At 42.5% G+C, this 26,681-nt stretch overlaps 2 protein-coding genes across 3 annotated transcripts in view; one reads left to right on the top strand and one right to left on the bottom strand.

Annotated features, from left to right (window-relative positions):
* MGST3 (microsomal glutathione S-transferase 3) overlaps positions 1-26,681 on the top strand; it is a 1,219,025-nt gene that overhangs the window by 94,220 nt on the left and 1,098,124 nt on the right. The window lies entirely within an intron of this gene.
* LOC126941915 (60S ribosomal protein L7-like) lies at positions 7,239-8,063 on the bottom strand. The gene has a single exon (XM_050768796.1). The coding sequence runs from the start codon at positions 8,047-8,049 to the stop codon at positions 7,411-7,413; it is 639 nt and encodes a 212-aa protein (XP_050624753.1). The 5' UTR covers positions 8,050-8,063; the 3' UTR covers positions 7,239-7,410.

Raw genomic sequence — 26,681 nt, 5'->3', positions numbered from 1 at the left:
AGTGGGACAAGACATGGAGGTAGACGGTGATTCTGACCCTGTGTAGGCCCAGGGTAATGTGTGTGTTCATGTCTTAGTTATTAACGAAAAGTTTTAAAAGTAAAAAAATTTAAAATAGAAAAAAGTTTATAGAATAAGGATATATAGGAAGAAAATATTTTTGTACAACTGTACAATCTGTGTTTAAGCTAAGTGTTATTACAAAAGAGTCAAAAAGCTAAGGAAAATTTAAAAGTGTATAAAGTTAAAAGTTACAGTAAGCTATGGATAATTTATTATTGAATAAAGATTTTTTTTTTTTTTTTTTTTAAACAGAGTCTAACTCTGTCACCCAGGCTGGAGTGTAGTGGCGTGATCTTGGCTCACTGCAGCCTCTGCCTCCTGGGTTCAAGTGATTCTTCTTCCTCAGCCTCCCGAATAGCTGGGACTACAGGCACATGCAACCACACCCAGCTAATTTTTATGTTTTTGGTAGAGACAGGGTTTCACTGTGTTGGCCAGGCTGGTCCTGAACTTCTGAGCTCAAGCAATCTGCCTGCCTCATCCTCCCAAAGTGCTGGGATTACAGACATGAACCATCATATCCAGCCTTTTTTAAACATTTTCTTTTATTAGAGATAGGGTCTCACTATGTTTGTTGCCCAGGCTGGTCTCAAACTCCCGGGCTCAAGCTATCCTCCTGCCTCAGGCTCCCAAAGTACTGGGGTTATAGGCATCAGTCACCGTGCAAGGCAATTTATTTTATTATGCTCCATAATTTATATTTATAATACAACAGTATTTTAAATGTACTAAATACTACAAAATAATTTATTTTTATTTTCTTTTTTTTTTAGGGACTTTCCAGGGGAAAGCAAACAAACAAACAAACAAACCAACAGCCTGACAGACAAATTCTAAAAGAGCTCTAACACTACAAAATAATTTTTAAGACAGTAAATTATTTCCAATCTAGAATTCTATACTCAACCAAACTGTCAATCAAATATGAGGGTAATAATCGAGAATAAATACATACAGACATAAGATAGCCAAAAATTTCCTTCCCATGTACTCTATTAATATTAGGGACTAAGCTAAGAAACAGGAAAATTTGGGATCCAGGAAACTGGGGATTCTATCTAAGGGAGGCAAAGATAGTGTTCAGGATATGGTAAGGAGGAGTTTCAGGATGTCAGCTTGAAGCCACAGTACAGATTAGAGCAGAAGTATGGAGAGTTCAAAGAAAGACATTTTCAATAAGCAATTAGAACTAATGGATTACACGATGGATTTGATCCTGTGGAATGGCATTCAGAGTTCTGTAAGGTTCGAAAACATTAGTGATAGGTACAAAGAAAACAAAATTTTTAAAGGACAACTACTAATTGCAGATTTTTTTTTAACTACAGAGAAATGAAAACATACTATTATATCACACAAGTTAGCTATAAGAAATATTTACATTGTAAATATGCTCACTCCTGTAATCCCAGCACTTTGGGAGGCTGAGGTGGGAGGATCGCCTGAGCTCAGGAGTTTGAGGACAGCCTGGGCAAAATGGCAAAACCCCATCTCTACAAAAAATACAAAAATTAGCTGGGTGTGGTGGCGCACACTTGTAGTCCCAGCTACTCGGGAGACTGAGGTGGCACAATTGCTTGAGCCCAGGAGGTAGAGGTTGCACTGAGCCGAGACTGCACCACTGCACTCCAGGCTGGGTGACAGTTGAGACTCTGTCTCAAAAATAAAAAGAAAAATGAAAACAAAAGAGAAAGAAGAGAAGAGAGAAGAGGAAAAGAAAAGAAAAAAGAAAAGAAATAAAGTAAGGACTGTGTACTGGTTAAAACAGAAAATATGATGGAGCTGTATTGGAAGGTTGGGGAGGATGATCTGTAAGAATAGCGGTAGTGTAAGACAGCTAACTCTTAAACTTGGATGGTAGGAAATTAATACAATGTTTTAACTGAAAAAGAAATAGCAATTTAAACGTAAATGTGCTATTTAAATATAAGAGCCCATTAAAAAAATACCATAAAAGTATCTAGCATTGCAGGTTACTGTTGCCTCTGGGAAGTGGGATTCCAGTGAAAGGAACAAAGAGAGGACTAATGCTCTTGGTTAAATGCATTAAAGTAGAACCGGACATCTTAAATTATGTAAATGTTACTTTGATTTAAAAATAAAAATAAAAATAAAAATTAGGCCGGGTTCTGTGGCTCATGCCTGTAATCCCAGCAGTTTGGGAAGCCAAGGCCAGTGGATTGCTTGAGCCCAGGGGATGGAGAGCAGCCTGGGCAACATGGCAAAAACCCATCTCTACCAAAAATACAAAAGAATTAGCCTGTTGGCATGGTGGCTTACACCTGTACTCCCAGCTATTTGAGGGGCTATGGCGGGAGAATCACTTAAGCCCAGGGAGGTGGAGACTTCAGTGAGCTGTGATTGAGACACTGCACTCTAGCCTGGTGACAGAGTGAGACCCTGTCTCAGAAAAACAATAAAAATAAATGTAAAAATTGCAACCAATTGGCCAGACACGGTGGCTCACGCCTATAATCCCAGCACTTTGGGAGGCTGAGGTGGGCGAATCATCTGAGGTCAGGAGTTCGAGACCAGCCTGGCTAACATGGTGAAACCCCGTTTCTACAAAAAATACCAAAAAATTAGCTGGGCAAGGTGGCGTGCACCTGAAATCCCAACTACTTGGGAGGCTGAGGCAAGAGAATTGCTTGAACCCGGGAGGCGGAGGTTGCAGTGAGCCAAGATCGCACCATTGCACTCCAACTTGGGCAACAGGTGAGAAACTCTGTCTCAAAAAAAAAAGCAACCAATTTAAGACATAATGCACCAATAGCAAGGAGTCTTTCCACAAATTTGTTATCATTCCAAATATATGCTTTAGTTCCAAGGCAATAATTACCTTGCCAATCTTTGGGTGGCAATCAGACTTTTCAGCAGTATATATTTCAGTGAACTCTAGAAATATACTAATCTTAATAACCTTTAATAAGTCATAGTGAGATAGGCATGGGACTCAACTCCAGAAACAGGCCTAGGACATCCGACTAAATTGAGAACTTGCTAAAAGAGGGATGAGGCAGAAGCAGCTTTCCATAAGACACGTGCACTGGTGCACTACCTCAGTTTACCATTGCCATGGCAACACCTGGAAGTTACCACCCCTTTCCATAGCAACGACCTGATAATCCAGAAGTTACCACCCTTTTCTAGAAGTTTCTATATAAATCACCTCTTAATTTGCATGTAATTACAAATAGGTATAAATATGAGTGCAACACTGCCTCTGAGCTGCTCCTCTGGGCACACTGCCTATGGGGTAGCCCTGCTCCAAAAGGAGCAGTAGCTCTGCTGCTGCTGTGCACTGAAATTGTGTCTATTAGGCCCTCAAATTTTCTGATTTATTTGATATTAGACTGAATATTATAGTTTCTTTGAAAAAAATGGAGTTTTTCATTGACAGAATCTTATTAATATGTATAGTTACTAGAAATTTTCACTTTCAATCGCCCAACCACCGCACCCCTTCCTGAGTCTATCAGTATGTATTTGTGTGCCTTTTTCTTTTCTTTTCTTTTCTTTTTTTTTAAAGAGTCAGGGTCTCTGTCTTGACCCAGGCTAGGGTACAGTGGCACACCATGGCTCACTGCAACCTTGAACTCCTAGGCTCAGGCAGTTCTCCCACCTCAGCCTCTGCAGTAGCTAGGACTACAGGCTTGTGCCACCGTTCCTAATTGTTTTTATTTTTGTAGATATGAGGTCTCGCTATGTTGCCTAGGTTGGTTTCGAATTCCTGACCTCAAACAGTCCTTGCAGCTCAGCCTCCCAATGTTTCACATAGTACTTACTTTTTAAAACCTGCCTTGAGAATGTATTACCCACTTATTCTGGGTCCTAGGCATTACTTGATTATTGATCATAACTCTCCAAGGTTGGTATTATATTTATTTAGTTTAGTTTTGTTTTGTTTTGTTTTTTTGAGATGGAGTTTTGCTCCATTGCCCAGGCTGGAATGCAATGACGTGATCTCGGCTCACTGCAACCTCCGCCTCCTGGGTTCAAGTAATTCTCCTGCCTCAGCCTCCCAAGTAGCTGGGATTACAGGCACCCACCACCACACCTGGCTAATTTTTCTATTTTTAGTAGAGATGGGGTTTCACCATGTTGGTCAGGCTGGTCTGGAACTCCTGACCTCAAATGATCTGCCCGGCCTCCAAAAGTGCCAGGATTACAGGCGTGACCCACTGTGGCCAGGCTATATTTATTTTATAGAAGAGAAAATGGAGGCTCTGGAGTTTAGTACATTGAATTGCGTCCCCAAAAATGATATACTGGAGTCCTTACCTTCAGTACCTGTGAATGTTTTTGTAAGTATAAACATGCTAAAATGCAGTCATATTGGATTAGGGTAGGCCCTAAATTCAATGACTCATGTCCTAAACCCAGTGACTGGAGAGGGAGATTTAGAGACACAGAGATCCAGAGTAAAGATGCCTGTGTCAAAATGAAGGCAGAAATTGGAATGATATACCTATTACCAAGGTATGCCAAGGATTGCCAACAGCTTCCAGAAGCTATGGAGAGTCAAAGAAAGTTCTTCACAAGCTTTCAGAGGGAGCGTTGTCTTGCTGAAAACGTGAATAAATTGTTGTTTTGAGCAATTCAGTTTGTGATAATTTGTTATGGCAGCCCTTGGAAACTAATACTAGGGGTTGAATAATTATCTCTATTATCACACAATTAAAAAGTATCAAGGCCCAGATTAAAACATTTTCTTAGACTTGAGCGTTGGGTCAGCATCAGTGTTGCCCAGATATAGTGAGTTGAACATGTAATGAAAGGTCCAACTGCTCTAGACTCTTCAATTGTTCTGTAAGTCTCTTAAGTACTGCTACAGTCTGAGGATACAAAGAAGGCTATGATACAGTCTCTGCTTCCAACTGAGACCACCATTGCAAAGTTATAACTGAGAATTTTTACAGTGAAAGAGATCTGACCTAACCAACTCCATCTTGCTTCTAACCTCCAAGCTGTCCTTGTTCCTCCCAGAGTGTAGGCTGAACTAACTTTGGGAGGAATTTAGTTTACAGTTTATAGTTTGAAACAAAGACAGCTCTTTCCCAAAACAAATCCATTCCTGCCTGGGGGCTAGACTGCCTTTGCCAGACTAACTAATTAGCCCAAGATTAGAAATTACGATTTGGGAGTCATGCAGCTGGAGGCTACAAGATTCTGACCCTCCCCAAATTGTTCCTGGAGATAATGTAACTGTTGTAAAGCCTAAGATCAGTGCTTGAGGTATTTTGCAGACCCTGTACTTCATGGATCAGCTGGCGCTACCCAGATGGATAAACTGTCTCATCCTATCTTGTGGCCTCCACCCAGAAAGTAACTCTGAGCAAGAGGACAGCTGTGATGTCATCTGTGATCCAACCAATCAGCACTCCTGACTCATTGGCCCCCTCCCCACCAAATTATTCTTAAAAATTCTCATCCCCTGAATTCTTGATGAGATTGATTTGATTAATAATGAAATTCCAGGCTCCTGCAAAGCCAGCTCTGTGGGAAAAACTCTTTATTGCAATTCCCCTGTCTTGATAAATCTGCTCTGTCTAGGCAGAAAGCAAGGTGAACCTACTGGGTGGTTACACAAGGAGCTCACAATATTTTATGCTGTTCCTGAATAGCAGCACAAGGAAACATTATTTCCTACTCTGTCTGCCTTGATATCACCACCATGCTATTCTTCTTAGGTATAGATATCTAGTTTAGCTTCCCTTTCTTTTTCAGCAGTTTACAATAATTATTCCTATCTTTTGGCTTAAAATGTTTCTATTAAAAAGATAGCTTTGGCTGGGCGCAGTGACTCACGCCTGTAATCCCAGCACTTTGGGCGGCCGAGGTGGGAAGATCACCTGAGGTCAGGAGTTCGAGACCAGTCTGATTAATATGGTGAAACTGCAACTCTACTAAAAATACAAAAATTAACCAGGCATGGTGGCGGGCACCTGCAGTCCCAGCTACTCAGGAGGCTGAGGCAGAAGAATCACTTGAACCCGGGAGGCAGAAGTTACAGTGAGCTAAGATCGTGCCACTGCACTCCAGCCTAGGTGACAGTGCAAGATTTGGTCTAAATAAATAAATAAATAAAATAAAAAGATAGCTGTTAATCTTATTGTTGAAAGTAATGTATGTATTTCCTCTGACCGTTTTTGAGATTTTTTTTCCATTGTTTTTCAGCAGTTATACCATCACATACCTAGGTGTGGTTTTAATTCATCCCGATATAAGTTCATAGATATTCTTGGATTTTTGGCTTGACGCCTTTCATCAGCTTTGGAAAATTTTCTGTCAATTTCTTTTCAGGTAGCAGTTTTTCCCCTAATTTCTCTCTCCTCCCCTTCAGGACTTCTATTACAAGTATATTAAATCTTGCCACCATTTATTTTGTAGGGTCTGTTTATTTTGTAGGGTCTTTCATTTCCACCTCTTTTCTCTCTGCTTCAGTCTATACTGACCTTTCTTCTGGTCTTCTGGCTTACCAGTGCCCTCTTCAGCTCTTTCATTTTCCTAGTAAACTTTAAAAAAAAAAGAAGAAGCAGGGTCTCACTTTGGTGCCCAGGCTGGAGTTGTGATCATAGCTCACTGCAATCTTGAACTCCTGGGGTCAAACAATCCTACTGCCTCATGCTCCTGAGTAGCTAAGACCACAGATGAGTGCCACTATGCTCAGCCTTTTTTTTTTTTTTTTTTTTTTTTTTGGAGAGATAGGAGGTTACTATATTGCCCAGGCTGGTGTCAAACTCCTAGCCTCAAGCAATGCTCTGGCCTTTGCCTCCCAAAACACTGGGATTACAAGTATAAGCCACTATGCCCAGTCACACTCTCTTTTTTTTTTTTTTTTTTTTTTTTTTTGAGGCAAGGTCTCACTCTGTCACCCAGGTTATGGTGCAGTGGCATGATCATGGCTCACTGCAGCCTCAACTTCCCAGGCTCCAGTGATCTTCCCACCTCAGCCTCTGGAGTAGCTGAGACCACAGGTGCGCACCACCACACCTAGTTTATTTGGGGTAGAGATGGGGTTTCACCATGTTACCCAGGCTGATCTTGAACTCCTGGGCTCAAGTAATCTACCCACCTCAGCCTCACAAAGTGCTGGGATAACAGGCGTGAGCCACCATGCCTGGCCCACCTTTTTTTTTGTTTTGCTTTTTTTTTTTTTTTTTTTTTTTTTTTTGTCAATTTGAGAGCAGGTACTGTTTATTAACTGACCAGCTTAGAAAAATAATCATGGTAGACACCTTAGTTCATTCTTCTAATAAGCCTGTTGATCTGGTCCTCCCTGTTGCCAGCATCTCCACCTTCTACAAAATGGGTGGTCTTTTTCATCATTCCACCTCGTGGAGAAGATCATTTGAAGGGCCACAGGAAGTTATTTGCCTCTTTGAAGCATTTTCCAACAGTATAGATCTCATGAATCAGATCCTCCATGCAGATGATACCATATTTACCAAGAGATCGAGCAATCAAAGCGTTATCTGTCAAAGCAATTCGCTTCTTATTGATTTTGCCATAACCACGCTTGTAGATTAGCTCATTTACTGACTTCAGATTGGGGTACCCCCATGCAATATATGGCTCTACAATCCTCAGCATGTTAATTGAAGCCTTGTTGAGCTTCACAAAGGTTCCATTGAAGATTTGACGAAGGCGAAGAAGCTGCAATACCTTTCGGACCTTTGGGCTCATGCCATAGATACCTCTGATCCTGATGACAAACGCCAGTTTGGATTCAGCAGGTACATAGAAGTTGCCAGCTTTTCTTGCCATCCTCGCCATTCGAATTTCAGTTCTGTACATCTGCCTATCTTCCTTGTGATAGTGTTTCACTTTTTCATGGATAAGCTTCCTCCTTGCCTTTCGAAGCATCTTTTGGGCAAACTTCTTTCTCAGGCGCTTGATCTTCAGCTCTGTGAAATTCCTTCGCTTTTTCTTAAGGGTTTCTGGCACAGCAGGAAGCGTCTCCTTCTTCTCTTCTACACCCTCCATGCTTCCGGCCAGAAAAAGAGCTGCTTTGTTTTTCAATTAACCCCATATACATTTTTATTTTTCTCCTTATAGCTCTTTCTCCAGAGTACCTTTTACAATCTAACATGCTATTTACGAATTTGTTTACGTTTGTTTATTATTACTAGAATGTGTGCTCCAGGATGGTCAATGTTGTCTGTTTTGTTTACAGCTGTATCCCTAATGCCTATGATAGCCTGGTACATAATGTGCAAATAAATGTTTGTTGAATGAATTTTTTTTGGGGGGGGGTTGGATTTTTTGGAGACAGAGTCTCTCGCTCTGTCGTCCAGGCTGGAGTGCAGTGGCATGATCTCAGCTCACTGCAACCTCTGCATACTGGGCTCAAGTGATTCTCCTGTCTCAGCCTCCCAAGTAGCTGGGGCTACAGGCACCCACCACCACGCCCAGTTAATTTTTTGCATTTTTAGTAGAGCTGGGGTTTCAACATGTTGACCAGGCTAGTCTCGAACTCCTGACCTCGGCCTCCCAAAGTGCTGGGATTACAAGTGTGAGCCACCTTGCACAGCCATGAATATTGTTAATCAAAGAAATGCAAATTAAAGTGATACATTTCTCGTGGGAATGCAAAATGATACTGATATGAATGGGGAACAGTAGCTAGGGCTTCTCCTGAGGTCAATCTAAGGGTCCTTGGAAGAACAGCATGTTCATGCATGGTTCAGTTTGCAGCACCATTTGGAATTTGATTGCTTTCCATTAGTTATCTTTTGTGATTTTCAGTTTAAGGTCTCCTATTTCTTCGCACTGATATTCAAGTCGTTCCTCTGGCTGTCAGGGGTTGCTCCCTCAGCTTTCCAGGCTTTGACTGGAGTGTGATGTATCCAAGAGCTTATTCCTGTAACACTCTGACGAAGGCTCTACCTCGGATTCCCAGCCAACGCACCAAAATGATACAGCTCTGATGAGTGGAGGAACACCTGGTTCTTCGTCTAGAGTCAAATTAGAAAAAACGACACAAACACACATGGAATAGTTTTCAGGAACAAGGAGTTTAATGGGGAAGAAAGAAAGCAGCAGCTCCCCTGTCCAGAGACAGAGGGAGGGGGGCTCCATAGAAGCTCCCCTGTACAGACGGGGGAGGGGAGGGGTGGCGGTTCCAAAGCTGAAAAACAGAACCCTCCACTTTCTTAATTTTAGTTATTAGATTGTTCAATTCCAGAATATCTTTTTATTTTATTATAGATTATAATTCTCTGCTGAAATTCTCCGTAGTTTTTCTATTTTTCTGGAACATAAACATGACAGTTGAAGTCCACATGTAATAATTCCAATATCTGGGCATTTTCCATGTGGGTCTGACACTACTATTTTTTCTTTCTTTTTTTGTTTTGTTTTGTTTATTTCACATGTTTACTCATGTGTACTAATTTTTTGATAATAATGAATATTGAATGTAGAAAATTCTGGAGATAATTTAAGATCCGGGTTGATGTTATCTCCTCCTAGATATCACTACCAGGGTTTGTTATCAGTGTTATCACTTCTGAGAGGCAGATAAGCAGAATCAGGTAAATTTTTTTTTTTTTTTTGAGATGCATCTTGCTCTGTCGCCCAGGCTGAAGTACAGTGGCCCGATCTTCACTCACTGCAACTTCCACCTCCTGGATTCAAGCAATTCTCCTGCCTCAGCCTCTTGAGTAGCTGGGATTATGCGCCACCATGGCTGGCTAATTTTTGTATATTTATTAGAGATGGGGTTTCACCATGTTGGCCAGGCTGGTCTTGAACTCCTGTCCTCAAGTGATCCACCCGCCTCAGCCGCCCAAAGTGCTGGGATTACAGGCGTGAGCCACCACTCCTGGCCAGATCAGGTCGATTTAATCCAGTCTAGAATTTTGCTAATTAGAATCTGGATTTTAGGGTTTATGAGGCTTATTTCATTTTTTGGTTCATCTCTATTCTTAATGCAGCAGCGGTGAATGTAAGAAACCCTCCTGGCCGGGCACGGTGGCTCGTACCTGTAATCTCAGCACTTTGGGAGGCCAAGGCAGGTGGATCACAATGTCAGGAGATGGTGACCATTCTGGCCAACACCGTGAAACCCCGTCTCTGCTAAAAATACAAAAATTAGCTGGGCGTGGTGCCGCTTGCCTGTAATCCCAGCTACTCACGAGGCTGAGGAAGGAGAATCGCTTGAACCCAGGAGGCAGAGGTTGCAGTGAGCCAAGATGGCGCCACTGCACTCCAGCCTGAGCAATAGAGCGAGACTCCGTCTCAAAAAAAAAAAGAAAGAAAGAAACCCTCCTTCTTAGCGGCCCTTCAATATAATGTTTATCTACCTGACTTTGTGACTCTTGACAGCCACTTAAAAATCAGCAAATGACTCAGAGAAAAACAGACTGAAAATGAGGCTTACCTCTCTGGACTCCCCTTCTCTCCTGGATCTTAGGGCCATAGGTCTTCACTGACTTTTTAATTCTCAAGTACCTTCAAAAATATGTATTTTTTAATTTAACCCTTTCTAGTTGGAATTGGAAATCTAGAGCTGCTTTTTCTTTGTGTCCTTGGAGAATTGAGCTTGACGGGCCTTTTTTTTTTTTTTTTTTTTTTTTTTTTTTTTGAGACAGAGCCTCACTCTGTCGCCCAGGCTGGAGTGCAGTGATGCAATCTTGGCTCACTGCAACCCCGGCCCCACTCCACCCCTCTACCTGCCCGGTTTCAAGCGATTCTGTTGCCTCAGCCTCTGGAGTAGCTGGGATTACAGGCACCTGCCACCGCACCCGGCTAATTTTTGTATTTTTAGTAGAGACAGGGTTTCACCATCTTGACCAGGCTGGTCCTGAACTCCTGACCTCATGATCCACCGGCCTCAGTCTCCCAAAGTGCTGGGATTACAGGTGTCAGTCACCACACCCGGCCAGATGGATCTTGCTTTATAGTAAAAAGGACAAACAAATTTCAGTTCTTCTGTTCATAAAAAAGCCTCCATTATAGAGCATGAGCTTTCATATATTGGCACAGGATAAAGAAAGATCGGTTTTGTATGGGAAGCAGTAAGATGTTATATGTTCATGTGTTGCAGTTCTCATCTATATTTCACTCCCAGTTTGTCCAGACAAGAAGAACTAAATCTAGGAAAAATCATGAAGTCGTATTCTCTCACTATTTTTTGATCTATTTGATAAGTACTGTCTTGCTGTCAGCTACATCATAATTTGGGGAAGTGTCAGATAAAATAATTCTTTAATCCCAACTAATGGAGGTACTTAATATTGATTTACAAAAGATGGTTGCTATGAACTTATATATTTGCTATTGACTTTACAAAACGTGATGTAATGAAGAGAAACATAAAGCTTTCCATCATTTTATCATCTTTACTTAGTCTATTAAACTATTTTATGCTGCCTTGAAATTTGTTGAAATCCGAAGTGCTAATTCGAGAATGTAGAATTCATTGATTATTCTCGTTTTTGTTTTTGTTTTTTGAGACAGTCTTGCTCTGTCATCTAGGCTGGAGTGCAGTGGCTCAATCTTGGCTCACTGCAACCTCTGTCTTCCAGGTTCAAGTGATTCTCCTGCCTCAGCCTCCCAAGTAGCTGGGATTACAGGTGTTCACCACCATGCCTGGCTAATTTTTATATTTTTAATAGAGACATGGTTTCACCATGTTGGCTAGGCTGGTATTGAACTCTTGGCCTCAGGCAATCCACCCGCCTCGGCCTCCCAAAGTGCTGGGATTATAGGCGTGAGCCACTGCGCCCGGTAATTATTCTTTACTTTTATCTACATATAAATTCAAAGTAACGAAAAGATTTCAGTCAATTAGTTCTATAATTGAGCTCTACTAATTTTTTATTTTAAAATATTTTGATACAGCAGTTTACAAAAGCTGCATAGAATGTTGGAGCTGGAAAGGATCTTAGATGTCTCTGTAGGCTTGCCCTTTTCTGAAGCATGAACCCCTTCCACCAAAAATCTTCTGAAAATACTTCACTTTGTATATGAAGATACAGACTCGACTTAATGGTAATTACAGACAATAAGTTTTTTTTTGTTTTTTTGTTTTTTTTGAGATGGAGTCTCGCTCTGTCGCCCGGGCTGGAGTGCAGTGGCCGAATCTCAGCTCACTGCAAGCTCCGCCTCCCAGGTTTACGCCATTCTCCTGCCTCAGCCTCCCAGGTAGCTGGGACTACAGGTGCCCGCCACCTCGCCCGGCTAGTTTTTTGTATTTTTTTAGTAGAGACGGGGTTTCACCGTGTTAGCCAGGATGGTCTTGATCTCCTGACCTCGTGATCCGCCTGTCTCTGCCTCCCAAAGTGCTGGGATTACAGGCTTGAGCCACCACGCCCGGCCTGTTTTTTTTTAAAAAAAAAAAAAAGAAAGAAAAATTGCCAGGTGTGGTGGCTCACACCTGTAATCCCAGCACTTTGGGAGGCTGAGGCAGAAGGATCATGAGGTCAGGAGTTCAAGACCAGCCTGACCAACATGGTGAAACCCCATCTCTATTAAAAATACAAAAATTAGCTGGGCTTGACGGAATGCACCTGTAGTCCCAGCTACTTGGGAGGCTGAGGCAGGAGAATCGCTTGAACCCGGGAGGCAGAGGTTGCAGTGAGCCGAGATACTGCCACTGCACTCCAGCCTGGTGACAGAGCAAGACTCTGTCTCAAAAAAAAATTTTTTTTAATAAATAAATAATAAAAAGAAAAAAATCTGTAGTAGGAATTCTCTCCTCTTTTTTCCTCTTTCTTCGATGTACTCAGATGTTTCCATGTGCCAGCCAACCAGGCCCTGAAGCTCCTCTCAAGGTATTCACTGTCCATGGGCAGATATTCATAAACAAAGAGTTATATGAACAGTTGGCAGAGGGACAAAAATAATTAGTAATCCATTTGCCTGGAATAGTCAGAAAGGAATTTGAGCTGGATTTAGCCAATGAGAGGAGACAGAAAAATATTTGGGCCTCTTGCATGTGGGTCTGATACTACTGACTGTATTTCTGGTATAGCACATACAAATTCATAGACTTATGCAAGTGCATGGCACACATGGGAAGCAGAAGTTCATGTAGAAGTAGTAATAAGAAATAAGGCTGGAGACCAGCCTGAGGATAGATTTCCAAAGTCCTACAATGGCATGCAAACAAACACAGAGCTTCCAGGTATCCTAGAGCAAGAGAGCGACAAGAAACGTGTTGGGTTTCAGAAATACAATTTTGTCAGTATTTTAGATTGAAGTTGAGGACGTGGGCATACTGGGGACTGGGAAATTGATATGGTTATCCAGACGAGAGACGATGAGACATCAAGATTTCTTGAGCAGTGATTTATAATTGTCTTTATACGTCTGTCTTCCTCATCCACATATGCCTCTGAGTTAAAGAGGTACTCTCAAGAGGATTTGGTGGTCAAGTGGCTGTGGGGTTGAAGGAGAAGAAAATATTTTTTGACTAAGCTGAATGGTTAGGTAGTGATGACCTTAATTTAGATAATAGATAAGGAAGTTTGCAGGCTTTGGTGATGCATAATATTTAAAACCAAACAAAACAAAAAAGATAAGAAAGAAGTACAAGAGGAGAATGATGAATTTAGTCAGTTTCCAGCTGACTTTTCAGTGTGGTATTCAGAGAAAAGTTTTGATAAGGTAGACATCTATAGAATGGCTTACCAATCCTTCCTTTCTCTTGACATCTCTTTACCCCATCCACATAGCTACTGCAAGATTTTCCTTCCTTTTACATGATTCTCATCCGCTGCCCAGAGTTGATGAACCAGAGAGAAGTGACATACTCTTTTTTTTTTTCTAAACAGGGTGGAGTGCCATGGTACAATCATGACTCACTGCAGCCTCAACCTCCTAGGCTCAAATGATCCTCCCACCTCAGCCTTCTGAGTAGCTGGAACCACAGGCATATGCCACCATGCCCAGTTAATTTTTGTATTTCTTGTAGAGATTGGGGTCTTGCTATGTTGCACAGGCTGGTCCTGAACTCTCGTGCCCAAACAATCCTCTTGCCCCAACTTCCCAAAGTGGGATTACAGGTGTGAGCCGCCATGCCTGGCAGCAACATACTCTTAATGATAGCTTGCTTTTGGGGAGGAAAATGAATTCTTTATTTTTTCTTTGAGCCACTTGTATTGCTAATATCAATTTGTACTCTTGTGATCAACTTCAGTTGCCGTGTTGGTTAAAATAGTGTTTGGGTACATGTATTAGTAGAACAATCACAGTTTTTTCAGAAAATAGATAATTATTGTTCTTATATAATAAGTCCAGAGGTGGGTGGTCAAGGACTGATACGGTTTTACATATTGTTTGGAAATCCATATAGTTTTCCTTGAAATCAAGGATCCAAGCCATTTTTAGTTTCCTCCTCTTCCATCCCTAATGGCACCTTTAATTCTTCTGATCTGAAGACGACTATTTTATTTTCAGACATCACATTTATGCCCCAGGCAGCAATAAGAAAGAAAAGGGCAAAAGGCATGAGCATGTGGAGTCTGTCCATTTTTACCACTTAAAAAAAAGAAAAAATAGCTTTCCCAGAAGTTCAGCCCAAGAAACTGCGTCTCAGATTGCATTGCCCAGAACTAAGACACATGATCACACCTAAATGCAAGGAAGCCTGGGAAATTAAGTTAGTTCTCTGGGTATGTTGCTGTTAAACTAAACTGCGATTTGTAAGGAAGAATGTATGTTAGGGGTATACAACTAGTTGGGCCTGCCAGCCACACATTTTCCTTTTAAATGTAGAAAGTGGAATGCTTTCTTACTGGCTACAATTTCTATTGATCTTTTTCATATATAAGTACTAAAGATGGAGGAAAAGAAGGCTGGAGGGTCCGAAGGGAGGAGAGTCACCTGGAAATAAGAGGTTAACTTGTTTTCTCCAGCCACAGTGCCTTTCGAACGTCTCCTCTCCCGACTCCTTCAACTTTTCACTTTCATAGGGGAAAAGAAGTGTTCAGGGCTCCAAAATTATAGTAATTCAGAGAAGCTGGACTTGAGGGAAGCAGAGCAGCCTGGCTAATATTACTGGGGCAAACCGAAGTAGGCTAAATTTCACATATTGACTGACTAGAGAATGGCGGAAGGATACTTGGGGTAAGCAAGGGCAATCAGAATGCCACAGGTCAAGGGTCCATTCTGATTGTGAATTTCAAAAATGTTACCAATTCTTCTTTTTTTTTTTTTTTTTTTTTTTTTTTGAGGCGGAGTCTTCACTCTGTCGCCCAGGCTGGAGTGCAGTGGCACCATCTCGGCTCACTGCAAGCTCCGCCTCCCGGGTTCGCGCCATTCTCCTGCCTCAGCCTCCGGAGTAGCTGGGACTACGGGCGCCCGCCACCGCGCCCGGCTAAATTTTGGATTTTAGTAGAGACGGGGTTTCACCGTGTTAGCCAGGATGGTCTGGATCTACTGACCTCGTGATCCGCCCGCCTCGGCCTCCCAAAGTGTAGGGATTACAGGCGTGAGCCACCGCGCCCGGCCTTTTTTTTTTTTTTTTTTTTTTGAGATGGAGCCTTGCTCTGTCACCCAGGCTGGAGTGCAGTGGCAGGATCTTGGCTCACTGCATCCTCCGTCTCCCGGGTTCAAGCAATTCTCCAGACTCAGCCTCCCGAGTAGCTGGGATTACAGGTGCCTGCCACCACACCTGACTACTTTTTGTATTTTTTAGTAGAGATGGGGGTCTTAGCATCTTGGCCAGGCTAGTCTTGAACTCCTAACCTCAAGTGATTCACCCACCTTGGCCCTGAAAGGGAGGTCTTGGGAAGTTGAAACTGCTGGGATTATGGGTGTGAGCCACCACGCCTGGCCAATGTTTCCAATTCTTCACCCCTTCCTTTGCAATGTGATTTCGTAGCTGCTACCTTCAAGAGATGGTATCGGTGGTGTCCATTTTCCAATCTTTGAATCTTGGGTGGCTTTGGGACTTCCTTTTATTGATAGAATGCTATGGATATGTTCCAGTTCCAAGCTTAGGACTCTTTTGCACTTTAGGACATTTTGCACTTTCACTCTCTCTCGGAACTCTGTCTCTACTGTGTAAGAAAGTCTAAGCTGGAGTGATGGATGTTGAGAAATGCAGGAGCCAATCACTGTCGGAGCCCCAGACTAACGCATAGCTAGCCAACTGTCAGGCATGTAAGCGAAGCCATCTTTAACTAGGCAGGTGCCAGCCCACCTTCTGGCTATCTTAATAAGCACAGCTACATTCAGCTCATCATGACCCAGTTCAGCAGAAGCAGCTAGCTATCTGTAGATTTGTAAGCAATTACAAATGGTTATGCTTTGAAGTCAGTAATTTGGGACAGTTTGGTATACAACAGTAGATAATTGATGTAGTGACAACTGGGATTCCCTAAAATAAAGCTCCCTTTTGGGATTCTACAACTATCTCAGGGGCTTACATGTATATTTTATCTATACTGTAAGATAAATTGCTTTAGTTAAATATGAACAGGAACAGTCTCAACTGAAAGGAAGTGTGGTATGGAGGCTAGACAGAGAAACTACACAGGCAGGTTACTGCCTGAATGGGTTGTGAGATTTAGGAATCATGAAAGAAAAGTATAATTTTATTAGTAGTCTCCAAGGCAGGGAAGAACAAAGGGGAAATAATACAGTTCTAGAAGAAACCACCCAAGAGTAATGGAAGGAATCAGAAAATTGGCCATTTATTGAATGTTTATTTTCTATCAAGCACTATACTAAATGCTTAACATTCATCATGATCTGATTTCAAACTAACCACAATCTGAACAGTTGTGAAAATGAGGTTTCAGATAAGTTAACTTACTTGGCCAAGGTCACAAAACTGGTGAGTTTCAGAGCCAGGGTCTGCTTGATCTCTAAGCACTGGGCTCTGCTGTTCACCTTGTGCTTGTGTCTAGGACTCTGGTGGTAAATTGCCATGTGACTGAAAATCTTTTCTGCACTGCGTTTAACATCATAGATGATAAACATTTGAGTTGCTAAGTCAGGACTTTTTGTTCCACTGTCAACCTCAGTATACCAATGCTCATTCTAGTATCACCAGCACAAGCTAGTCTTAAGTCCAAGGTTTTCTCATTTTCCACTATCATGTCCCTTCATAGATGAAGAGAAAGGAAGGGATAAGACCATAGGATAGTCGTTTCTGACACCTTTCTCACCAAGATTGTCAGAACATAGGTATACACAAGGGCACATAAACATACATGCACACACACAGACTACATATGCTGTGAGACTACTTCTTTGACTTTGCCTTATATGTTCTTTTTTTCTAAACGATCAATCATATTTAGGTAGCTCTCACTCCTGGTGAAAATGTGGTAGAGAAAGCATATGCTTTGGAATTATACTTGTTGAACCCTAGTTTCCTCACGTGTAAAATGGGAGTGATAGTATTTATCTTACAAAGGATATTTTCTCCATCTCATTAAGTATCAACACCACATATTTAGTTAGAAACGCTAAAATCCAGAAATGAGCTCTGACTTCACCTCCAAAAATGTCATGAAGCTAACTAATCATTTTACACCATGTCTAGGACTTCTGTCCTTGTCCAGGTTACCATCATTTCTGGCCTAAGCTACTGTATCATGCCTTCAGGATTCTTCCTGCTTGCATTTAACCCCACTCCTACCCCTGCAATCCATTCTTCATTAATCTAAAACCTACCTACCTCCTTGACCTTGGCTTTTTGCCATGCTCCCCTCTTGCCACACTGACTTCAGTTCTTTTTTTTTTTTTTTGAAACTGAGTTTCTCTCTTGTTGCCCAGGCTGGAGTGTAATGGCGTGATCTCAGCTCATTACAACTTCCACCTCCGAGGTTCAAGCAATTATCCTGCCTCAGCCTCCCAAGTAGCTGGGATTACAGGCATGCACCACCACACCCAGGCTAATTTTGTATTTTGAGTAGAGACGGGGTTTCTCCATGTTGGTCAGGCTGGTCTTAAGCTCCTGACCTCAGGTGATATGCCCCCCTCAGCCTCCTAAAGTGCTGGGATTACACGCGTGAGCCACCGCACCTGACCTTGACTTCAGTTCTTATCCCTCAAACATTCTAGGCACTTTCATGCCTCACAGCCTTTGGATTGACCGTTTCTTCTGCCTGGCCTTATGTGACTTACTCCCTCTTACCACTTATGTCAGAGCTTACATGTCTGTCCTCCATGTGTCTTTCATGACCACTCCATCTAAAGTAACTTCCAGGTCACTTTCCATCACACCTTTGTGCTTTGTTTTCTTTGTAAAACTTATTACTTCCTGACATTGACTTCTTGCTGTGTTCATGTATATTTCATTAGGATGTGAGTTCCATGACAGCAGAAACTGTGCCTGGCACATCCACTGCTGGTATAGCTGGTATATCCACTAGTGACTAGAAAGTGCCTGGCATATAGTAGGTGGTCAAAAATGTGTGTCGGATCAATGTGCAATATCATTCTCCCAATTAGCATCATCCAGGGGACTGCCAATGCAATTAGAATAAAATCCAAATGCCTTACTTTGTAAGTATGAACTTACAAAAGTTCATACGCTATCTGGTCTCTGCTCCCCACTCTGATTTTATTTTTGTATACTCTTTCTCTTGCTCATTATGTTCCAGTCTCTCTGGCTTTCTTTCCTTCAAATTATCTGCACTCAAGCCCTTTGTGCCAGTGGCTCCCTCCTTCTCACCTCTTCCAATTGCTCTTTCCCAGAGCAATTTGGATATTTGCATATTTGGCTTCTCATCACTCAAGACTAACCCCAAATGTGAGCTTTGGGAAGGTCCTTTCCTGACCATCTTATCTGATGTTGCCTCCCTAAATTCATGTTATATTACCCTGTATTATGTTATTCATAGCATTTAGGAATCTCTGAGCTTATTTATTTCTTTTTTTGCTTATTGTTTTTTCCCATACAAGAATAGAAGCTCCATGAAATTAGGGAATTCAGTCTGTTTTATCACCACTATATTCCCAGTGCCTTGAACAATATAACAATGTCAATATTCATCTGCACAACTCCATCCCCTTTCCTTCTGATTTACGTTCAAGGTTCACACCTTTGGCTCTTTAGCCCTGATATTGATATTGGATTGACTATCATTCAATAGCCAGTCCTAATGAGCTGTTGACAGTCTGTGAGCTTGCTTACTTTGGAAATAGAAGCAGATATTTCCTAGAAAAGCTCATCTGTTAAGAGTCACATGGTTTCCCCAGACTAGCAACTTAAAGTTGTAGTATTTACTTTACTTGATAATCCAAAGCTAATAGCTGTTACCTTTTCTGGGTCTTTAAATTTCTTGAGACTTTGATTAACATAATGGAGACTGCTCTAAGAATAATGTAAAGTAGCACATATCACCTGTATTAGTCCATTTTTCACTGCTGATAAAGATATCCAAGAGTGGGAAAGTTATAAAAGAAAGAGGTTTAATTGGACTTACAGTTTACATGGCTGGAGAAGCCTCACAATCATAGCAGAAGGCAAGGAAGAGCAAGTCAGGTCTTACACAGTTGGCAACAAGCAAACAGAGTTTGTGCGGGAAAGCTCCCCCTTATAAAAACCATCAGATCTCGTAAGACTTACTCACTATCACAAGAACAGCATGGGAAAGATCTCCTCCCATGATTCAGTTACCTCTCACCAGATCCCTCCCATGACATGTGGGAATTAAAGATGAGATTTGGGTGGGGACACAGCCAAACCATATCATTCTGCCCCTGGCCCCTCCCAAATCTCATGTCCTCACATTTCAAAACCAGTCATGCCTTCCCAACAGTCCCCCAAAGTCTTAACTCATTTCAGCATTAACTCAAAAGTTCACAGTCCAAAGACTCATGCAAGACAAGGCAAGTCCCTTCTGGGCCTATTCACCTGTAAAATCAAAAGCAAGCTAGTTACTTCCTAGATACAATGGGGGTATAGGCATTGGGTAAATACAGCCATTCCAAATGGGAAACCTTGGCCAAAACAAAGGGCCTACAGGCCCTGTGCAAGTCTGAAATCCAGCAGGGCAGTGAAATGTTAAAGCTCCAAAATGATCTCCTTTGACTCCATGTCTCACATCCAGTTCAGGCTGATGCAAGAGGTGGGTTCCCACAGTCTTGGGCAGCTCTGCCCCTGTGGCTTTGCAGGGTATATCCCCCTCCTGGCTGCTTTCATGGGCTGGCATTGAGTGTCTGTGGCTTTTCCAGGTGCACAGTGCAAGCTGTTTGTGGATCTACCATTCTAGCGTCTGGAAGACCGTGGCCCTCTTCTCACAGCTCCACTAGGCAGTACCCCAGTAGGGACTCTGTATGGGGGCTCCAACCTCACATTTCCCTTTCGCACTGCCCTAGCAGAGGTTCCCCATGAAGGCCTCACCCCTGCAGCAAACTTTTGCCTGGGCATCCAGACATTTCCATACATCTTCTGAAATCTAGGCCGAGGTTCCCAAACATCAATTCTTGACTTCTGTGCACCTGCAGGCTCAACATCACGTGGAAGCTGCCAAGGCTTTGGGTTTCCACCCACTGAAGCAAGAGTCCGAGCTGTGCCTTGGCCCCTTTTAGTCACGGCTAGAGTGGCTGTGACGTGGTGCGCCAAGTCCATAGACTGCACACAGCACAGGGACCCTGGGCCCAGTCCACGAAACCATTTTCCCCTAGGTCTCTGGCCTGTGATGTGAGAACTCCGACATGCCCTGGAGACATTTTCCCTATTGTCTTGGGGATTAACATTTGTCTCCTCGTTACTTATGAAAATTTCTGCAGCCAGCTTGAATTTCTCCCCAGAAAATGGGTTTTTCTTTTCTATCACATTGTCAGGATACAAATTTTCTGAACTTTTATGCTCTGCTCTCCTTTTAAAATTGAATGCCTTTATTTATTTATTTATTTATTTATTTATTTTTATTTTTTTGAGACGGAGTTTCACTCCTGTTGCCCAGGCTGGAGTGCAATGGCACCATCTCAGCTCACTGCAACCTCCACCTTCTGGGTTCAAGTGATTCTCCTGCCTCAGCCTCCTGAGTAGCTGAGATTACAGGCATGTGCCACCACGCCTGGCTAATTTTGTATCTTTAGTAGAGATGGAGTTTCTCCATGTTGGTTAGGCTGGTCTCCAACTGGTGACCTCAGGTGATTCACCCGCCTCGGCCTCCCAAAGTGCTGGGATTACAGCCGTGAGCCACTGCACTTGGCCAAAACTGAATGCCTATTACAGCACGCAAGTCACCTCTTGGATGCTTTTTTTTTTTTTTTTTTTTGAGATGGAGCCTTGCTCTGTCACCCAGGCTGGAGTGCAGTGGCACAATCTCTGTTCACTGTAAGCTCTGCCTCCCAGGTTCATGACATTCTCCTGCCTCAGCCTCCTGAGTAGCTGGGACTACAGGTGCCCGCCACCACACCTGGCTAATTTTTTGTATTTTTAGTAGAGATGGGGTTTCACTGTGTTAGCCAGGATGGTCTTGATCTCCTGACCTCGTGATCTGCTCGCCTCGGCCTCCCAAAGTGCTGAGATTACAGACGTGAGCTATGGCGCCCAGCCTTGAATGCTTTGCTACTTAAAAATTTCTGCCACCAGATACCCTAAATCATCTCTCTCAAGTCCAAAGTTCCACAAAATTCTAGGGCAGGGGCAAAATGCTGCCAGTCTCTTTGCTAAAATATAACAAGAGTCACCTTTGCTCCAGTTTCCAACAAGTTCCTCATCTCCGTCTGAATCCACCTCAACCTGGACTTCATTGTATATATCACTATCAGGCTTTTGGTTAAAGTCATTCAACAAGTCTCTAGGAAGTTCCAAACTTTCCCATATTTTTCTGTCTTCTTCTAAGGCCTCCCAACTGTTCCAACCTCTGCCTATTACCCAGTTCCAAAGTCACTTCCATATTTTCAGGTATCTTTTCAGCAGCGCCCCACTCTACTGGTACCAATTTACTGTATTGGTCTGTTCTCATGTTGATATGTGTTATAAATATATTTTTGGTGCCACAGAAGAGACAGCACTCGAACACAATTTTAATTTTCTCAGCAAGGCAATTTTACTTCTATAGAAGGGTGTGTCTCGCAGATGGAGCAATGGTGAGAGCACACCTGAACAAGGGAGGGGAAGGGGTTTTATTCTTGATGTAGGTGGCCCCTACTGCTGTGTTGTTCCCCTATTGTCTAGGATTGGACTGCATAGTCTAAACTAAATCCGATTGGCTATTTTAAAGAGAGTAGGGGTATGAGCTGGAGTGGTGGGGTGAGTGGTTTTGCAGGAAGGGCAGTTACAGAACAGGTGACTCAGAATGATTCAGGTTAGAGCAAGTGACCAGGGGAACAGATGTGAACTACTGATTAGAAGTGGTGGAAAATGTTGTTTACTAAAACTAGGGGTGAGGAGAACGAGGAAGTTAAACTTCAAAATGGAGAACAAAGAACTGAACATACTGACATACTGATTCTTTGAAGAGAAACTTAGCACTCACTGTATTCAACAATATGGAACTCTCCAAAGTTCCATACTGATGACAGTCATTGAAAATCCCTGTATTAGTCTGTTTTCACACTGCTGATAAAGACATACCCAAGACTGGGCAATTTACAAAAGAAAGAGGTTTAATTGAACTTACCGTTCCACGTGGCTGGGGAAGCCTCACAATCATGGCAGAAGGCAAGGAGGTCCAAGTCACGTCTTACATGGATGGCAGCAAGCAAACAGAGTTTGTGCAGGAAAACTCCCTCTTATAATAACTATCAGATCTTGTGAGACTGACTCACTATCACAAGAACAGCACAGGAAAGACTTGCCCCCATGATTCAACTACCTCCTACTGGGTCCTTCCCACAACACGTGGGAATTCAAGATGAAATTTAGGTGGGGACACAGCCAAATCATATCATCACCAAATTTTGTGTATAATTACTAGGGGTTCACAAACATCTGAAACTCATTCATGGACTCTGGTTTAGGAATCCCTGTTGGAGGCTCTCCCTGCTCTAACATACAACTCCATGCTCCATGCAGGCTGGTGGTCCCAGCACTGCTTCAGGACCTGCCCAGTAAGGCAAGGAGATAGGAACAAGCTGGGAGGGGGAAGATTTCTGTGAACAAGACAGATGAGGTTAGACAGAAGAAAAGGAAGGCAAGGGGAATGGAGGTAGAGAAGTAAGTAGAAAAGTTCAAGGAAAGCAAAGAATTAGGGCTAAGAGTGGCTGTGTGTGGTGGCTCATGCCTGTAATCCCAGCACTTTGGGAGGCTGAGGTGGGTGGATCACAAGGTCAGGAGTTCGAGATCAGCCTGGCCAAGGCCAAGACGGTGAAACACCGTCTCTATTAAAAATACAAAAATTAGCCGAGCGTGGTGGCACATGCCTGTAATCCCAGCTACTCAGGAGGCTAAGGCAGGAAAATCACTTGAACTTGGGAGGTGGAGGTTGCAGTGAGCTGAGATCGTGCTACTTCATTCCAGCCTGGGTGACAGGGCGAGATTCCGTCTCAAAAAAAAAAAAAAAGAAAATTAGGGCTAAGAGAATAGTTGAAAGAGAAAGACAGGAATTTTTGGGCAGAGGAATAGATGCCACTAACTTCCTCAGGTACTATCTTTGGTTACTGGCCCTGGTTCTGACCTTCTTGGGCAGAGGAGAATTCCTTTTCCTACATAAATAGAAAAGTTAGAGAAACCTAGATGCCCATTCAAATATAATCATAAATATACACACATGAATACCAGCTCAGATGATATAAGACTATATTATCTTATGGTAGTGAATTTATTTCTGAGATCATGAGAAGGGACCCATCTCTTTGCAACCATTTTGTTTGCTAGAGAATAGACAGAGGTCTTTGCATACACTCCTCGTACCTGATCTTCCTCTCTTAATGAAGATGGGAATACATGTACCAGTGGACTTCTAATAAAGTCTGAAAAGGATTCCTGGGGGTAAACTAAATCTTTTTTTTTTTTTTTCCGAGATGGAGTTTCGCTTTTGTTGCCCAGGCGGGAGTACAATGGCACCATCTCGGCTCACCGCAACCTCCGCCTCCCAGGTTCAAGCGATTCTCCTGCCTCAGTCTCCTGAGTACCTGGGATTACAGGCACGCACCACCAGCCCGGCTAATTTTGTAATTTTAGTAGAGATGGGGTTTCTCCATGTTGGTCAGGCTGCTCTTGAACTCCCAACCTCAGGTGATCCGCCCACCTCGGCCTCCCAAAGTGCTGGGATTACAGTCGTGAACCACCGTGCCTGGTCGAACTAAGGCTTAACATAAAGGTAAACATGGTAAGATGACTTTGTAAACATGTTAGATTAAGGTCAGTATGACAGCCACTTTGCTAGTTGGACAAATTTTGATAATGACTCATGGGTTTTTGTTTTTTGTTTTTTTTTTTTGAGATGGAGTTTTGCTCTTGTTGCCCAGGCTGGAGTGCAATGGTGCGATCTTGTCTCATTGCAACCTCTGCCTCCCAGGTTCAAGCAATTCTCCTGCCTCAGCCTCCTGAGTAGCTGGGATTACAGGCATGTGCCACCACGCCCGGCTAATTTTGTATTTTTAGTAGAGATGGAGTTTCTTCATGTTAGTCAGGCTGGTCTCGAACTCCTGACCTCAGGTGATCCAACCGCCTCAGCCTCCCAAAGTGCTGGGATTACAGACGTGAGCCACTACACCCGGCCGATAATGACGCATGTTTTTAAAACATGATTCAGTGGGCTTCACATATTATTCTGAAAAAAAATACGGCATGATTGCTAGCATCATTAATTCTTTTAAAATATACTTGTTAAATATTTATTACAATGAGAGCCCTGTTGAGATATGGAAGGAACAAAAAAGCATTATCCATTCCTTGTCACAACCCATAAGCTAGGGAAATTGCAAGTTTGAGTTTCTTTTCAGAAGTTTCTAAATGCAAATAAAATATGATTATAATTTTTTTGTTAATTTAATTATTTTTTGCGACAGAGTCTCTCCCTGTTGCTCAGACTAGAGTGCATGGCATGATCATGGCTCATTGCAACTTCTACCTGTCAGGCTTAAATGAACTTCCTGCCTAAGCCTCCTGAGTAGCTGGGACTACAGGACACTGCAACCATGCTGGGCTAATTTTAATTTTTTTTTTTTTTTTTTTTTTTTTTTTTTTACAGAGACAAGGTCTCACTTTGTTGCCAGGCTGTTTTCAAACTCCTGGGCTCAAGCAGTCTTCCTATCTTGGACTCCCAAAGTGCTGGGATTACAAGTGTGAGTCACTGCGCCTGGCCTGAAGATTCTACTTCTATTTCGCCTATGGTACTTCCTCCTCTTTATGTCCTTTATTCTCTGTAACGTATTAAAGAATAAGAATTTTTATGGCCGGGTGTGGTGACTCACACCTGTAATCCCAGCACTTTGGGAGGCTGAGGCGGGTGGATCACGAGGTCAGGAGACCGAGACCATCCCAGCTAACACAGTGAAACCCTGTCTCTACTAAAAATACAAAAAATTAGCCGGGCGTGGTGGTGGGCGCCTGTAGTCCCAGCTACTCAGGAGGCTGAGGCAGGAGAATGGCGTGAACCTGGGAGATGGAGCTTGCAGTGAGCTGAGATCATGCCACTGCGCTCCAGCCTGGGTGACAGAGCGAGACTCTGACTCAAAAAAAAAAAAAAAAAAAAAAAAAAAAAGAATTTTTACATCATACTTTGTCTAGTGATTCTACTTTTAGGGACCTTGGTTTCTTCATCTGCAAAATGGAGATTGTAACCTCATAAGAAAGTTATTTAAATGAAGTGTTAAATTGTTAAAACTAAGTGGTAATGTATAATCAGTGCCTGAAACACAATCAGCACTCAACAATTTCTATCTATATCTATAATTATTATTATATTAAAGCCATTGCATTCTTCTCACTCAAGCTTGAAGACATTTCTTTTATCCTTCCCACTCACATAAAATCAATTATAAATTTCTATTGATTCTGTCTTAAAGACCTTCCTCAAAATGGTCCTCTCTTTTCCATTTCTACTGTCACTTTCCTAATTTCATCTTTCCTTGCCAAATGATTTGGGTGAACAGCTAGTTGTTGCCCAAAGTGTTGAGTAACCAGATAATTCTTCCCGAAACATGCTTTTCTGTTCCTATCTTTGAAAGAAAGAAACAACTTACCTCAGTGTATCCCTAGTGTCCATCAAATAAAGCACAAATGCTGCTGTTAAATGTCTTTACAGCTGGGCGCGGTGGCTCACGCCTTTAATCCCAACACTTTGGGAGGCTGAGGCAGGCGGGTCACGAGGTCAGGAGTTTGAGACCAGCCTGGTCAATATAGTGAAACCCCATCTCTACTAAAAATACAAAAAAAAAAAAAAAAAAAAAAAAAAAAATTGCCGGCCCTGGTGGTGGGTACCTGTAGTCCCAGCTACCTGGGAGGCTGAGGCAGGAGAATCACTTGAACCCGAAAGGTTAAGGTTGCAGTGAGCCGAGATCGCACTACTGCACTCCAGCCTGGGTCACAGAGTGACTCTGAAGAGATAGCCTGTACTTCTGTCAAGTTCATTAACCTAGCCCTCCAGATCCAGTTCATCCTTTAGATCTACTGCAAAGCCTTCTATTCACTCGAACTGGTTACTCCCTTCTCTCATCTCTTATAGGATGTCTAGGGCTTGTTATCACTTCTATAGCATTTATTATCTATTGAAATATATCTGGGCAACACTCTAAAGTAATGGTTAAAA

The sequence above is a fragment of the Macaca thibetana genome, chromosome 1 (genome assembly GCF_024542745.1).
Source record: "Macaca thibetana thibetana isolate TM-01 chromosome 1, ASM2454274v1, whole genome shotgun sequence".
NCBI lineage: Eukaryota > Metazoa > Chordata > Mammalia > Primates > Cercopithecidae > Macaca > Macaca thibetana.
The sequence above is the reverse complement of the archived record's forward strand: the minus strand, read 5'-3'. Positions and strand labels throughout refer to the sequence as shown.